This window comes from Pelophylax lessonae, assembly GCF_965119305.1.
Source record: "Pelophylax lessonae genome assembly, chromosome: 1".
Taxonomy (NCBI): Eukaryota; Metazoa; Chordata; class Amphibia; order Anura; family Ranidae; genus Pelophylax; species Pelophylax lessonae.
Genome location: NC_138768.1, coordinates 310,983,193 through 310,998,451, shown reverse-complemented (window position 1 = coordinate 310,998,451; position 15,259 = coordinate 310,983,193). Strand labels below are relative to the sequence as shown.

The 15,259-nt window shown below is 43.7% G+C and overlaps 1 protein-coding gene across 1 annotated transcript in view; it reads right to left on the bottom strand.

Annotated features, from left to right (window-relative positions):
* LOC309546569 (telomerase protein component 1-like) overlaps positions 1-9,325 on the bottom strand; it is a gene marked incomplete at its 5' end in the record, with an annotated part of 44,005 nt that extends 34,680 nt beyond the window's left edge. The window contains one exon of the mRNA XM_082246319.1: positions 9,260-9,325. Coding sequence (XP_082102445.1) covers positions 9,260-9,325 — 66 coding nt within the window. The remainder of the gene's footprint in view (positions 1-9,259) is intronic.
* Between the last annotated feature and the right edge of the window lie 5,934 nt (positions 9,326-15,259).

The window sequence follows — 15,259 nt, the reverse complement described above, 5'->3', positions numbered from 1 at the left end:
ATCTGACTCTACCTTTCTACAGAGCTGACAGATCAGTGTTCACGGATGTTACTCCATCTACCATTAATGCCATCTTCTCCCTGTTTCCCCACTGTGCAGGCACTGCATGTTCTTGCTTGAGATACATTATCCTTGTGGGTGGTACCCAAGCTGCCTGGCATGTAGCCATTGTGAGCAGCTGGGTCACAACCTATCATTCAGGTTCCAGGGCTCTCTGAGCTTCTTAGTCCAACCTGTTACTGTCATGTGCCTGGAGGTCAAAGCTTCTCATCCTCCTAACCTCTGTCCGTTAACCCCCCCTCTTTCCAGGAAGTACTAACACACTTGGTCCAACTGTACAATTCCAGGAATAATGTAAAGTGCACCGTAGTATCTTCTAATCAAAGCTCAATGTACCTATAGTGCAAAACAGTTGTTTTCTATCATAAAATGCAAATGTGCATAATACAACAAACAATAAAGTGCATATACATCAAACACAATCTCATATATGTGTCACCTTTGCTAGCAAAAAGCAATGATATAAAAAGCTGTGATATAAAAAAAAAAAAAAAAACTTTAAATATAATAAAAAAGTGTTTAATTATCATATATGCATAAAGTGTCCCATATAGAGAAAAGTCCCATGCAAAAAAAAAGAAAAACTTCTCAAAAACAACTTCTTCGGTTCCTCTTCCTTTTTCGCCTTTGGTGGGGCTTTGAACGCGACGTCACCACACATGCTGGGTTCATACTCGTGGCCTGAGAATGCGCTGGGTTTTATTGAATAAAGTCATTAATGATTTTACACTATGAGAACTATTTTTTCTCTACTCCATCGGGTTATGTGTATATGGTTGAAAAATATGTAGTGCCAGTATTAAGTGTTCTTGAAAGAGACTTGCTGAGCCTAGAGAAGCTGCAGCTCCTGACCCTTGATTTTCATACACTGTATTCTGGTTTATCTCTGGTGAGTTCATTTGGTGCATTTGGTGGTGAAGAGAGCACAGAAAGATGGAATATGGAAGAGGAACTGAAGAACTGAACTGTTTTGAGAACTTTCTTTCTTTTGCAGGGGACTTTTCTCTATATCGCACACTTTATGCATATACAGTAGATGATAATTAAACACTTTTTATTGAATTGTTTAATACAGTATATCGTTTTTTAGTAATATTACAGTTAAAATATTGCTTTTCACTAGCAAAGGTGACACATATATGATATAGTGTTTTTAATGTATATACACTTTATTGTTTGTTATATTGTGCAAATTTGCACTTTACGATAGAGAAAAAATTGTTTTGCACTATAGGTAAATTGAGCTTCAAACAGGAGGTAGCAGTGCTATACACTTTATATGAATTCTTTTTGATGTTTGCATCAATAGAATAGCAGTTGCACCATTAATTGTTCATTAGAAAAATTGTGGCGCAGTGCTAATTGTCTGTTTATAGTATCATTCCGGGACTCTGAGTGGCTAGGATGGCACCAGTAGACGCATGTCTCACTTTCTCCCCTGGCATTGGCTGTAATAAACACTTCTCTAATCATTTACACTGAGGCTTCAGAGTAGAAAAATAAACTTGTTTTACTTGCTTATTATCAGCAGTGAAACAGCAGCCAAAATATTGGCAGAAATGTAGCTCAAATAGTGGCATGAATTAAAGTGCGACCAATGATTAACTCATGTGCTTCCCGTGAATGTTTCCCTTAGGAGTTGCTAGCAATCACCCGTATGTGTTCCTACATAAATCAATCTGTAAAAAGTAGTTTATATGGTACTGCACTGTTAGTGACAACAAAGCAAAAATTCATCACCAAATCAAAATTCAACAAAATGTTCAAAAGAAACCTGTATGGTTAATTGCTAATCTATACTCAAAAAGTGCTACACCTAAAAGTAATAATTTAAGCAATACTTCTACAATCGGAATATTCAAGCAAACATGGTGCCACCCATAAAATCAAATGTAACAGCAATTATATATATATAAATATATTCAGTATTAAAAGAGCTCCACCCAAAATTGGTGATTCAAATAATCTGTCACGATTCGACCACGCCCACGGCGACTAGCTAACCGAGACGCGGTGAATCGTGACTTGGGGAAGTATAGGGGATAACAGATTAAAGAAAATTCCTACTGAGTAATTAGATTGGCTGCAATACTTTCACAGCCTGCACTGCCTTCGGTTACCACTAGAGGGAGACTCCACTCCAATCCAGCTGGCTGACCACACACAGGCAGATACAAATCTTACATACAATCTGGTGCACTCTAAGGGTTGGGGAGCAGTCTAGCAATTATCACATACTACTAGGATTCCTCCAGCTATCCTACAAGCCAGAACCCCTATGTTAATCACTCTTCCCACTGTCCCCACACCCACACACCACAAACGATAGCCTGCCACCACCCAACAGTTTGTCCGCAGACTGGTCTGCTGGGACACCACACACACGCAGATCTCCGTCTGGTGTACAATCTGCATGCAATTTGCCAACACACAGTGCAATTGCATACAGATTGGCATGTAGCGTATATATCAAGCGATTTAGGCACTAAAATGCAAATAAAATCTTTCTAGAGGTACGAGTCCTAGCTTAGTACACAGAAGTTACTTATTAATTGTATAATTTAATATCCCAAAAGTGGGCAGTGCATAAAAAATATATATACAAAACAAAAACAGTTCCAAAAATACACAAAAGATAAAAAGACACACAATTGGCAATTTGCTATGAAAATAAAAGGGAATAAAAAACCAGAAATAAACTTTACCTAAGGTTATCTCTTTGGCCGAAGCATACCGGAAATCGTGCAGGAACTCCCCAGTTCAGAACTGGCTTCAAGGAAGAACAGTGGTGTAGTGGTTAGCACTTTCACCTAGCAGCAAGTGGGTTGCTGGTTCGAATCCCAACCACGGCACTACCTGCCTGGAGTTTGCATGTTCTCCCTGTGCCTGCGTGGGTTTCCTCCGGGTACTCCGGTTTCCTCCCACACTCCAAAGACATGCTGGTAGGTTAATTGGATCATGTATAAAAAAAAAAAAAAAATAGGCCCTACTGTGTATGTATGTGAGTTAGGGAGTAGGGACCTTAGATTGTAAGCTCCTTGAGGGCAGGGACTGATATGAATGTACAATGTATATGTAAAGTGCTGCGTAAATTCACAGCGCTATATAAGTACCTGAAATAATAATAATAATAATGCTCCACCTAAAACTATAAATATATAGGTATATTAATCTGTGTATAGTAACAAAAAAACTTGACAATCCCAAATGCTCCTATCAAACTTATACAATTGTGCTCCACCACTTGTGTAGTGACCTTCTTACCTGGTTAAATGGACTTGGATATAGGTCAGAAGGGCCTTTCCCTTTATAGGGGAATGATCACAGATATGCCTTTTTCCTCTATATAGGGCTCTCCTGATGTAAGCTCCTTTTAGGCAATCATCTCCTCAGAAATATAGGAGACGCCCAAAGTGTAGGATAATTGTGAACTGTATTTTATTAAAATGAACACTCGCATATAATTGTGCACTATATGTTGTTGCACATCAATACAGAGCTGTTAGTAATGCAGTCCCAATATAGAACGCCACTTAGCAACATGCACAGATAGGTCCAGTCAGTGTTTTCACCAAAAATCGTCAAAAATCACATGACTTTAAACCGGTTGGCCCTTTCATAACATGGAAAGTCTCCTGTAGGCTAAAGAAAGTGCACCACAAAAAGTATATTGTTGTACAACAGCGATTGGTAGCCATGGTGAAAGATTGTTTTTGCTTCTTTTTTTTATGTATCCTGGCATAGGAAAAATAAAAAATAAAGAAAAACTTTAGCTGCTATACTCAATCTCCTTTCCAGTGTTGTTTTCCAGTAAAAATGATGACTGGCATAATTTATTCCACTTACAGTGAGACCAGGCTGTCATGGACTGGGGTGAAGCACTAGGTAGGCTTAGGCTCACATTTCAATAATGGTAGCGCTGCTATCTGAGTACTGAAGACCACCACTGAGACAAGATACTGGATGTCACATGACCAGCCAGAAGAATTCTGGATTTAAAGTCCATTGCCACTTTTGCAGACAAATGTTAGAATCCCCCGCTATATGTTTGTTATTTATGTGTTCATATTCACATTGCATACCTACATATACTGTATATACATGTAGCATTCTCTAGCTTTGTGTGCTAGTGTACATGTAGGTTTTTTTTTTTTCTGTAGTGGTAAATTGTTTGGCTTGGGTGGCAGCCAAGCCTGTGTTTGAATCTGGGTAAGGGTGAGTAACTCAGGGAGGCTGGGTGACTTATCAGGCAGCACCTCTGGTACTTACCCCTACTTGCTGGAACCTTGGAGAAGTTCACAGAAGAATAGGAGGAAGGTAAGGAGGAGCTGCCTGGAGTATTAATGAGGGCCCCAACAAATCCCCAGCCAAATGGGCTGGCAGGGGGCAGGCACAAATAAATTCTCTGGGTCAGCCCAGCAGACAAAATGTGGAGTTCAGGTGGAAGCTGGAGTGCTGAGGAGGCTGTCGGTGGCCCTTGAGGGTAACTGCCCCAGTTGAGAGGGGGGGGGGGACCTCAGACCCGGGGGTCGGGTGCTGAGGGATCCTCTCAAAACACATGTAGGAGTCCAATCCAGAGGCTCGGGAGCAGTTTTGAGGACAGCAGGAGCCAGCGAGCATGTCCGGGAGATCTCCAGGGAGAAGACAGCTGGGTGGCTGGTTAGTGAGACAGCCTGGGAGGACTGTGAGGAGATTATCCAGGAGGGCTAGTGGAAAGGGGCAGGTGCAGCCATGTGGGGGGGGGGGGGGGGCAATGCCTGAAGAGGTGGTGCTGGGATCAGTAGCCACACGAGGAATGTATCTGGACACTGGGACTTTTTCTACACACCAAAGGGGCCTGAGGTCCCTGCCTGTAAAGGGCTTTTGCTGGATCTGGCTTAACAGTGTCTTAAACAGTGTTCTAGCTGGGTCTATGTGTTTCTGCAAACAAGTAATCTGCTGGATGAAGAGGAGTGTACAAAAAAAGTGTATCTAGTTTAGTGCCCCTGAAGAAACTCTGTTCCAGTCAAGTGGGCACCCCATAATCATTGCTTTCCCATACAAGTTCAATACCCCTAATAAAATACGGAACAAAGCTGCTGGACTGTTTCCTGACTCTAGTGTACCTGTGGAATTCAGTGTGCCTAGCTGTAGAGGATAGGGGATCCCATACACCAGCGGCTTCTACAGGGGATGCAACACATATTCTCTCTGGTTGTTTCTTTGGAGCAGGTCTATATACAGGACTGCCTTTACCATAATCATTTTCTAAGTGCAGAGGGACAAAATGAGGAGAGAAAGTACTTGAACATACAATGACTCATCTAAGCCTTGGAATCTTTAAGGTCCCTTTCACACAGGCTGTCCTAGCAGGTCCATCTGTCAGCTTTTCAGGCGGACCTGATCGGACCTTGCACTCTCCCCTATGAATCGGCAGATGTCAGTGGGGACATGTCTGCGGACATCTGCCACTATCCGATCCGATCCTGCCCGCAAAATCCAGATGGATGGTGGTCCTATTTTCCATTTGTCTGGCGGATCAGATAGGATCAGATGAAAATGGACTGACGGTCTGTTTTCACCTGATTTGCCCATAGAGGAGGGCAGGACTGTGTCCATCTCCACTCTGCACAGTGAGCAGAGATGGACCTGTCATCGGCCAGCTCAGCAGAGCGATCCCCCGATGAGCAAGCAGAGTCTGCCAAACAGAGGCACCTGTGTGAAAGGGGCCTAACTGTTTGTTAGGACAGACACGGTGTACATCTATTTCACAACTGCTAATGAGATCTGCCAGCACAGTACAGTCAGGATTAATTATAGCAAACACAGATCCACAGCTCCCTCCATAACATTAGAAGCGGAAAGCAAGGTAGAGTTTAAAGTGTGTTCCCCCTTACAGAAAAAAATTAAAAAGTTAGACGAAACTAGACCCCCCCTAACACCCCCCCCCCCCCCGGTCTTTTCTCCAGGGTTGCTGGCCTTTCAGCACCTCCGCAGCCACTCCAGCAGTCTGGAAATTGTGGCCATTCAGAATCCATCTGGTCTACCCTAGAAGCACTGACGGAGAAAAGCGGGGATTTCAATCTGAACCGCTAAAGCAGCTGTGGGGGTGCTGACAATTCAGAAACCCCAGAGATAAGTACAGAGGGGAGTGGAGAGGGTGTCAGGTGTTCACCTTTACATTTGTTTTCTGTAGAGGTGATCTAATCCTTTAAGCTAATAAAAGGGTAGGCATGAATTATTAAGGCTGAATAGCAGGAAAAAGAAAACGCTTCCTTGCCGCAGGACTGCCCTGCTTTACAAGAATTAACTGATTGTTAATCTGCTCGTTTTTAAAAGTCCTGCTTGCTGCAGAAGTTTAGGTGCTTGCTGCAGAAGTCTAGGTGCTTGCTGTAGAAGTCTAGGTGCTTGCTGTAGAAGTCTAGGTGCTTGCTACAGAAGTCTAGGTGCTTGCTGTAGAAGTCTAGGTGCTTGCTGCAGAAGTCTAGGTGCTTGCTGTAGAAGTCTAGGTGCTTGCTGCAGAAGTCTAGGTGCTTGCTGCAGAAGTCTAGGTGCTTGCTACAGAAGTCTAAGTGCTTGCTGCAGAAGTTTAGGTGCTTGCTGCAGAAGTTTAGGTGCTTGCTGCAGATGTCTAGGTGCTTGCTGTAGAAGTCTAGGTGCTTGCTGCAGAAGTCTAGGTGCTTGCTGCAGAAGTCTAGGTGCTTGCTGCAGAAGTCTAGGTGCTTGCTGCAGGAGTCTAGGTGCTTGCTGTAGAAGTCTAGGTGCTTGCTGCAGAAGTTTAGGTGCTTGCTGCAGAAGTTTAGGTGCTTGCTGCAGAGGTCTAGGTGCTTGCTGTAGAAGTCTAGGTGCTTGCTGCAGAAGTCTAGGTGCTTGCTGCAGAAGTCTAGGTGCTTGCTGCAGAAGTCTAGGTGCTTGCTGCAGAAGTCTAGGTGCTTGCTGTAGAAGTCTAGGTGCTTGCTGCAGAAGTTTAGGTGCTTCCTGCAGAAGTCTAGGTGCTTGCTGCAGAAGTCTAGGTGCTTGAAGAAGTCTAGGTGCTTGCTGCAGAAGTCTAGGTGCTTGCTGCAGAGGTCTAGGTGCTTGCTGTAGAAGTCTAGGTTCTTGCTGCAGAAATCTAGGTGCTTGCTGCAGAAGTCTAGGTGCTTGCTGCAGAAGTCTAGGTGCTTGCTGCAGAAGTCTAGGTGCTTGCTGTAGAAGTCTAGGTGCTTGCTGTAGAAGTCTAGGTGCTTGCTGCAGAAGTCTAGGTGCTTGCTGCAGAAGTCTAGGTGCTTGCTACAGAAGTCTAAGTGCTTGCTGCAGAAGTTTAGGTGCTTGCTGCAGAAGTTTAGGTGCTTGCTGCAGAGGTCTAGGTGCTTGCTGTAGAAGTCTAGGTGCTTGCTGCAGAAGTCTAGGTGCTTGCTGCAGAAGTCTAGGTGCTTGCTGTAGAAGTCTAGGTGCTTGCTGCAGAAGTTTAGGTGCTTCCTGCAGAAGTCTAGGTGCTTGCTGCAGAAGTCTAGGTGCTTGCTGCAGAAGTCTAGGTGCTTGAAGAAGTCTAGGTGCTTGCTGCAGAAGTCTAGGTGCTTGCTGCAGAAGTCTAGGTGCTTGCTGCAGAAGTCTAGGTGCTTGCTGCAGAGGTCTAGGTGCTTGCTGTAGAAGTCTAGGTTCTTGCTGCAGAAGTCTAGGTGCTTGCTGCAGAAGTCTAGGTGCTTGCTGCAGAAGTTTAGGTGCTTGCTGCAGAGGTCTAGGTGCTTGCTGCAGAGGTCTAGGTTCTTGCTGCAGAAATCTAGGTGCTTGCTGCAGAAGTCTAGGTGCTTGCTGCAGAAGTCTAGGTGCTTGCTGTAGAAGTCTAGGTTCTTGCTGCAGGAATCTAGGTGCTTGCTGCAGAAGTCTAGGTGCTTGCTGCAGAAGTCTAGGTGCTTGCTGCAGAAGTCTAGGTGCTTGCTGAAGAAATCTAGGTGCTTGCTGCAGAAGTCTAGGTGCTTGCTGCAGAAGTTTAGGTGCTTGCTGCAGAGGTCTAGGTGCTTGCTGCAGAGGTCTAGGTGCTTGCTGCAGAAGTCTAGGTGCCTGCTGCAGAAGTTTAGGTGCTTGCTGCAGAAGTCTAGGTGCTTGCTGCAGAAGTCTTGGTGCTTGGAGAAGTCTAGGTGCTTGCTGCAGAAGTCTAGGTGCCTGCTGCAGAGCTCTAGTTGCTTGCTGCAGAAGTTTAGGTGCTTGCTGCAGAAGTCTAGGTGCTTGCTGCAGAAGTCTAGGTGCTTCCTGCAGAAGTCTAGGTGCTTCCTGCAGAAGTCTAGGTGCTTGCAGAAGTCTAGGTGCTTGCTGCAGAAGTCTAGGGGCTTGCTGCAGAAGTCTAGGTGCTTGCTGCAGAGGTCTAGGTGCTTGCTGTAGAAGTCTAGGTTCTTGCTGCAGAAATCTAGGTGCTTGCTGCAGAAGTCTAGGTGCTTGCTGCAGAAGTTTAGGTGCTTGCTGCAGAGGTCTAGGTGCTTGCTGCAGAGGTCTAGGTTCTTGCTGCAGAAATCTAGGTGCTTGCTGCAGAAGTCTAGGTTCTTGCTGCAGAAATCTAGGTGCTTGCTGCAGAAGTCTAGGTGCTTGCTGCAGAAGTCTAGGTGCTTGCTGCAGAGGTCTAGGTGCTTGCTACAGAGGTCTAGGTGCTTGCTGCAGAAGTCTAGGTGCTTGCTGCAGAGGTCTAGGTGCTTGCTGCAGAAGTCTAGGTGCTTGCTGCAGAGGTCTAGGTGCTTGCTGCAGAAGTCTAGGTGCTTGCTGCAGAGGTCTAGGTGCTTGCTGCAGAAGTCTAGGTGCTTCCTGCAGAGGTCTAGGTGCTTGCTGTAGAAGTCTAGGTGCTTGCTGCAGAAGTCTAGGTGCTTGCTGTAGAAGTCTAGGTGCTTGCTGCAGAAGTCTAGGTGCTTGCTGCAGAAGTCTAGGTGCTTGCTGCAGAAGTCTAGGTGCTTGCTGCAAAAGTCTAGGTGCTTGCTGCAGAGGTCTAGGTGCTTTCTGCAGAAGTCTAGGTTCTGATACCACAACACCATATGTATGTGCTCATAGCTGCAGTGGTTCATTTTGTCTCTGCTCTGATAGCATTAGAAATGTAATACTTTCAGGACACCTGAACTGTGTCTATAGTGGCATTATAAGCCTTTTGCTGTAATTTCTCTCTAATACCTTACACAGGCTGACATCCCCTCCCCTTCTTCCCATTCTGATGCTCCCCACAAAATACAAGGGCAGACGTTTAACATTTTTTTATGTTTACCTGAGTGTTTTTTTCATGAACCTTCTCCTCCTTCTTCCCAGTCATTCTAGTCACCACGATCCCCATGTCACAGCTCAGTTAGCTGGTCACCATGACACCTGGAAACACAGCCATCGGCACCTTTCTGTGTACACACCGGAAAACAAATAGATGTATTATTACTAGAATGCTTTGGATTCCTGGGGAACGCAGAAGAAACATTACTAGTACCACAAGCTAGCATTTATTTTAAAGCTGAAGTTTAGCATTTGTTTTATTGAATAGTTACATTGCTCTAGCTAGGACCAATATAAGGCTGCATATCTCATACCTGACCAATCTCTGTCGAAGCTGACAGTCATTGTAGTAGTCACCACTCCTACAATGATGGCAACAGTCTTCTGGGCCCCATGTCGGGCAACTGCCTTTCTGCATAGTAATCACAGGGGTTTGCTCGCCCAGCAATGCCACCATTCACAGAGCAATTTATATAAGGCATTCTTTGATTGGACGAAGTGGAAAGGTAGGCAGTGATGTCTGGCACTGGATCTGGAAGACTGCTGCTCTAATGTAGTAATGGTGACTACTACACTAATTTGCAGTTTCCACAGGGAATGCCCAGGTATAAGACATACATAAAAATAATAATAAAAAACTTTATTTCATATAGCGCCTTACATTGCTCCAAGCTGGACCAAATTCATACTTAAAGTGTTTGTTACCGCAGCATTTCATATTCCTGATATGTGTCTGCTGTACCATGTACTTGTATAAAAAAAAGTATCCTGTTCTCTTTGCTTTGCCTCTTTTGTGTGAAATCCCTGGGGTTCCTGCCAGTCCCTCTGCTTTCCTTTTAAAAAAAAGACCACACTAAGCAGGAGAACACATCATGGTGAGTTCCCTAGCTGTGCTGGGAACTCAGCCTGCTCTTCTCCAATGATCAGACTTGTCCTGACAACCCCCCCCCCCCCCCCCTGTACAGCTATTCACTTTCATGACCCTTCTCCTCCTTCCTAGTCATTCTAATCACCACGATCCCCATGTCACAGCTCAGTTAGCTGATAACCATGACACCTAGGAACACAGCGTGGTCAGTTCTCTAGCCATGCTGCTCTCCTCCAATGATCAGAATTGTGCTGACACCCCACCCCCTGCACAGCCATTCACTGGAAAGTTCAGTGTGCCTTTGCTTCTCCTCCCCCCCCCCCCCCCCAGCTCCTATGCAGCTGAGAACAGAGGGAACAGAGGGAATGTGATCACTTCTAAAAAAAAAAAAAAAAATAAAAAAAGGTATTTATAATGTTTTTTTTTTTTTTAAATCTATGCACAAATGTTTTACCTTTCATTTCAATTCTAAACTGAATGGGTTGCTTTACAAGGTAATTGTTTATAATCACTTGAAACATAACCTTACTACCATACAGTAACAATGATCAATCTATAATTGTACTATGCTGTATGAAAAACAGACTATAAAATGCTGTTACAATTTTGTACTTTTTTGGTGATTAAGGAAAAACATATTTTATAAATGTAGCACTGCCCCGTTGAGGACTGCTGAATTCTTCACCTTTTAGGATCCCTCTGGGTTACTGTTAGCAACTGCATGCACAACTTAACACTTTCATTTCCGGGTCTGTCAATAATCAGTCTAGGGCAGTGGTTCTCAACCTGTGGGTCACGATCCCTTTGGGGGTCGAATGAGCCTTTCATAGGGGTCGCCTAAGACCATCGGAAAACACATATTTCCGATGGTCTTAGGCAGGGAACGCACCGCAGCACCGGCACCTGAGAAAAAAAATGGCAGCGGCAGGCCCGCCAGGTACACTGAACATGCGTCGCGCCACCGCTCAGGAAAGCCTGTACACCCATGGCTATTCTTTGGCAGACGGCGTATGCACAGTGACCTGTTGGCACCGGGTGGCACAATTCTTAAATGCAAGCCGCCTCACCAAACGGTAAGTGAGACCCCTCTCCTGAACCTTGCCCGCAGCACTGCATCTCCTGTACTATGCCCGTGGCACTGCCTCTCCTGTACCATGCCCACAGCTCTGCATGTACCATGCCCGCAGTCCTGCATCTCCTACACCATGCCCGCAGCCCCTGAATCTCCTGCACCATGCCCGCGGCCCCTGCATCTGCTGCAAAATGCCCGCAGCCCCTTCATCTCCTGCACCATGCCCACAGCCTGTGCATGATGCCCACAGTCTCTTCATTTCCTGCACCATGCCCGAAGCTCCTGCATCTCCTGTACCATGTTTGTAGTCCCTGCATCTCCTGCACCATGCCCGCAGCCTCTGTATCTCCTGCACCATGCCCGCAACCCCTGCATCTCCTGTACCATGCCCAGAGCCCCTGAATCTCCCCCACCATGCCCGCAGCCCCTGCATCTCCTGCACCATGCCCACAGCCCCTGCATCTCCCGTACCATGCCCACAGCCCCTGCATCTCCCGCACCATGCCCGAAGCCCCTGCATCATGCCCGCAGCCCCTGCACCTCCTGTACCATGCCCGCAGACCCTGAATCAATTTGTAACAATGTAAATACATCCTGCATATCAGATATTTACATTTACGATTCATAACAGTAGCAAAATTACAGTTATGAAGCAGCAATTTTAATTTTATGGTTGGGGGTTACCACAACATGAGGAACTGTATTAAAGGGTTGCAGTATTGGGAAGGTTGAGAACCACTGGTCTAGGGGGATGTAGTTGTTTTTGTTGTTTTATTTTAAATAGGGATGGGAGAAGGGATAGAGTGGGATACTCCAGAATTGAACTATTCACAGTTGATGAGGACTCCTATCTGAAGATGCAGCCAAGCTGCAGATTCACCTTGCCACTAGATGAATTTAAGGTAAAGTCTCTGAAGTGAGGACTTGATTGAGCAACTGTCTTCAGGGTACTCATCTAGCACCCCTTTCATTCCACCAGCTGACAACCGTCCTCTGACTACTCTACTCCAGGGTGGAATCACAGGTCAGGCCCTCAGACACGATTCCCTGTACTCAAAATACTGTTTTTTTTTAGTCTCAACCCCTCTAGTCAGCACTCCTGGACCTCTGGGTTCAGCTCCTTCCTTCTGGTTCACCAGGCCGACTGCCTGTCACCACGTGCCACCAATTCAGAGGAGGAGACAGCTGTCACCCTCCCTCTGGGACTCACCAGCCAAGGACCCTGAAAGGTTGTATTAATATGCCTTATGATTTCTTAGATATATTTCGGTTTGTTCCCATTCTGTGATGAAGTGTAGGCCCTTGCATTTACATATTAACGAGCTGGCACTGACAGCCATTCATCCACCTTGGTCAGCAGACAGCTATGTTTTGCATTTAGACGACATGTAAACACCTGTTCATTCATTCATTGGGACACTTGACAAAGTTAAGTCTGCGCATGGAAATTACGGACAAACCCATAAACAATTGACAATTGCTTACATTAACACATGACAACGAAATGCAGACAGGGCGACTGTCATAGGACACACATTCAGATTCGGGAACGCCTTAGATTGACATACAGATGCATGGCAAAAGCAAAGGCCCTTTCATGTATTGTTCTGTCTGATATGTAATTCGACTGATGAACTGTAAAACCGGTTTGGAGCAGTCTTTTCCTGCTCAACAAATATGCTTTAAATATGAGCTTCACATTCAATAAAGTTAGTTGTGACTGCACGAAGTTTGAGTACGATGTGTCGTCATAACTCCCAGCTGGTTGGAGGGGAAATCCATCTATTGGGAGGGTAGTAACTGAAGGGCTGTAATATCATCATGATTGCCTCCTGACGAGAATTGAGTTAACAGTTTTGGTGTCAGAAAGTTGGATCTGCCAAAAACAGTATGGGGTAAGTAATCATATTTTCTATTATTATTATTACTACCCTATACTGTCAGAGCAGATAAACGGTACCCAGTTAACCGCTAATTTTAGCAACTCCCGGGAATCTGAAATTCCCAAAGATGGGGTCTGATACTCCAGCGCTTGGAGCGCCAAAGATAAAAAGGGGTTTGGAACCCGGTTACAAAGCAGTACTGTGTGTGATGGTGGATTCCCCCTCCAAAAACCTTGTATATATTTGTATAGACACTTAAGTGTATTTAGTTGTTATATAAGATTGCATGCCATTGTATAGATGTATGTGGAAATTGTATGTGATATTAAGCTGAGCTTGAAGGTATAGTCTTGCCCACCAAGGATAGTTAATCAGCAGACCATAAATTGGATATATGTATAAATCTGATTATTTAGACGCAGGAAACCACATAAGTTGGGAACTAGGTTTTTCCAATAAAGTATAAACACTGATGTCACTACCCATAGATATATAAACTTTCAAACTCAGCTGATCTCACGTTGTATTCTGAGCTTAAGATAATGGGAAATTTTCAAGGTAAGGAGAATTCCGGGAAAATTATGAAATTTACGTTTAGGAAGATTGTATGAAAATTGTATCATGTATGGGCAACCTTAGATCCATAAATCGTTATGTTGTGTTTGTTTTAACATTTGTTCCTATAGGTGCTGCTGTATCAACAAAGCATTTCATAACACTAAATGAATATTGGTTGCATAATAATTTGTTTTGTGGTTATTACTTATGTTTTAAAAGTGATGTGATTTTGCCATACTATGCTGGTCATGGCAGCTTTTAGAAGCAAGGAAATATATATTTGGTGTGTAAAGTGTGACCTTAAGGACTAAAAATTGTATCTCTATCCTTAAAAAAATCGTAAGCAATTTTGAACTTTCATCATTAAGGTTTTGTGTCACCAATTTTTCTTTCTTCACTGGCCTTTTTAAAAAAATATATATTTTCTAAGTGCCTTTTTAGCAAACAAACCCCCCCTCCCCCCCCCCACCTCTTTCGGTCTGTGACACAGGTAACTGCAAAGGGACTGTAAACAGCTGTATTGTCATACAAATTAACGATCAGTTTTGCCTTGTAGAGAAAACAAGTTTTAAGGAATGTTCCGAATTGCTGAAGAATGGGTGACGTATGGGTTCTTGTATTTCAAATGTGAAATTACTAATATTTTGAGCTGCTCATTTTTTTTCAACCATGGTGAACAATAATAATTTTTTTTTCTCTTTAAGTTTATGGTATACCATAATAATAACAAAAAAAATATAGAAATCCACGTGGTAATAATTAATTTGACGTCAACAATTTTTGGTATTAGAGAAGTGCACTGTTAGGAAGAAAAATGTTTGACATGCTTACTGTATGCTCAATTCCTCTAACCGTTGGTTTATTTTTAGGAGGAAAAGTAAAATGTTTTGTTACTAAACCTTTCTGATGCTTATTCCTCAGATAAGTGAAATTTGAGATTTTCAGAACGACCAAGCACAGCCTTCAACAACAACCAATCATATGGGAGTATTGTTTCCAAATAGATTTTTTCCTGATTGATTAGACTGTTTTTATGGGTGTTAGAAAGTTTTTATTTATTGGGTGTCAGATATTTGATGTGTTCTAATTTGACATATATGAGCTCTGGCATAAATGAGGTGCTATGCTTTAGATAATTAAGCATCTCTGGTCTTTTTTTAGAGTTTTCCTTTGGTATATTGGTACATACTTTTGTATTCTGGTGCTAGACACTAATTTTTGAATTTATGCACTTATGCTTTTACTACCTTTTCTCTTGACAAGATTATTGGTATGGGATAATGTGCTCAGGCAGATACTGTAGTACTACTCTTATATTATGATCTTGGATACAAATGAAATTTTACAGATTTGTGTGCATATACCATATGTAACTCTGGAAAACTAGTGAGCTGATTGTCACAGCACGTTATCAGATGTGCAGTATGTGAAATCTGTATTGTTAAATAGTAGAATAGAAAGCTGTCATTCAAAAAAAAAAAAAATAGGATGGAAGGGGTTGGCTTGTTGATAGTATGCTAAGAATTAAAATGAATTTATGCCAGCGTTACTACTTTGAAAGGTAAACCTCCTGCGGTGAATTCAATTAGTTGATCTCTTTTCATCCTGAAAGTGACTCACTGC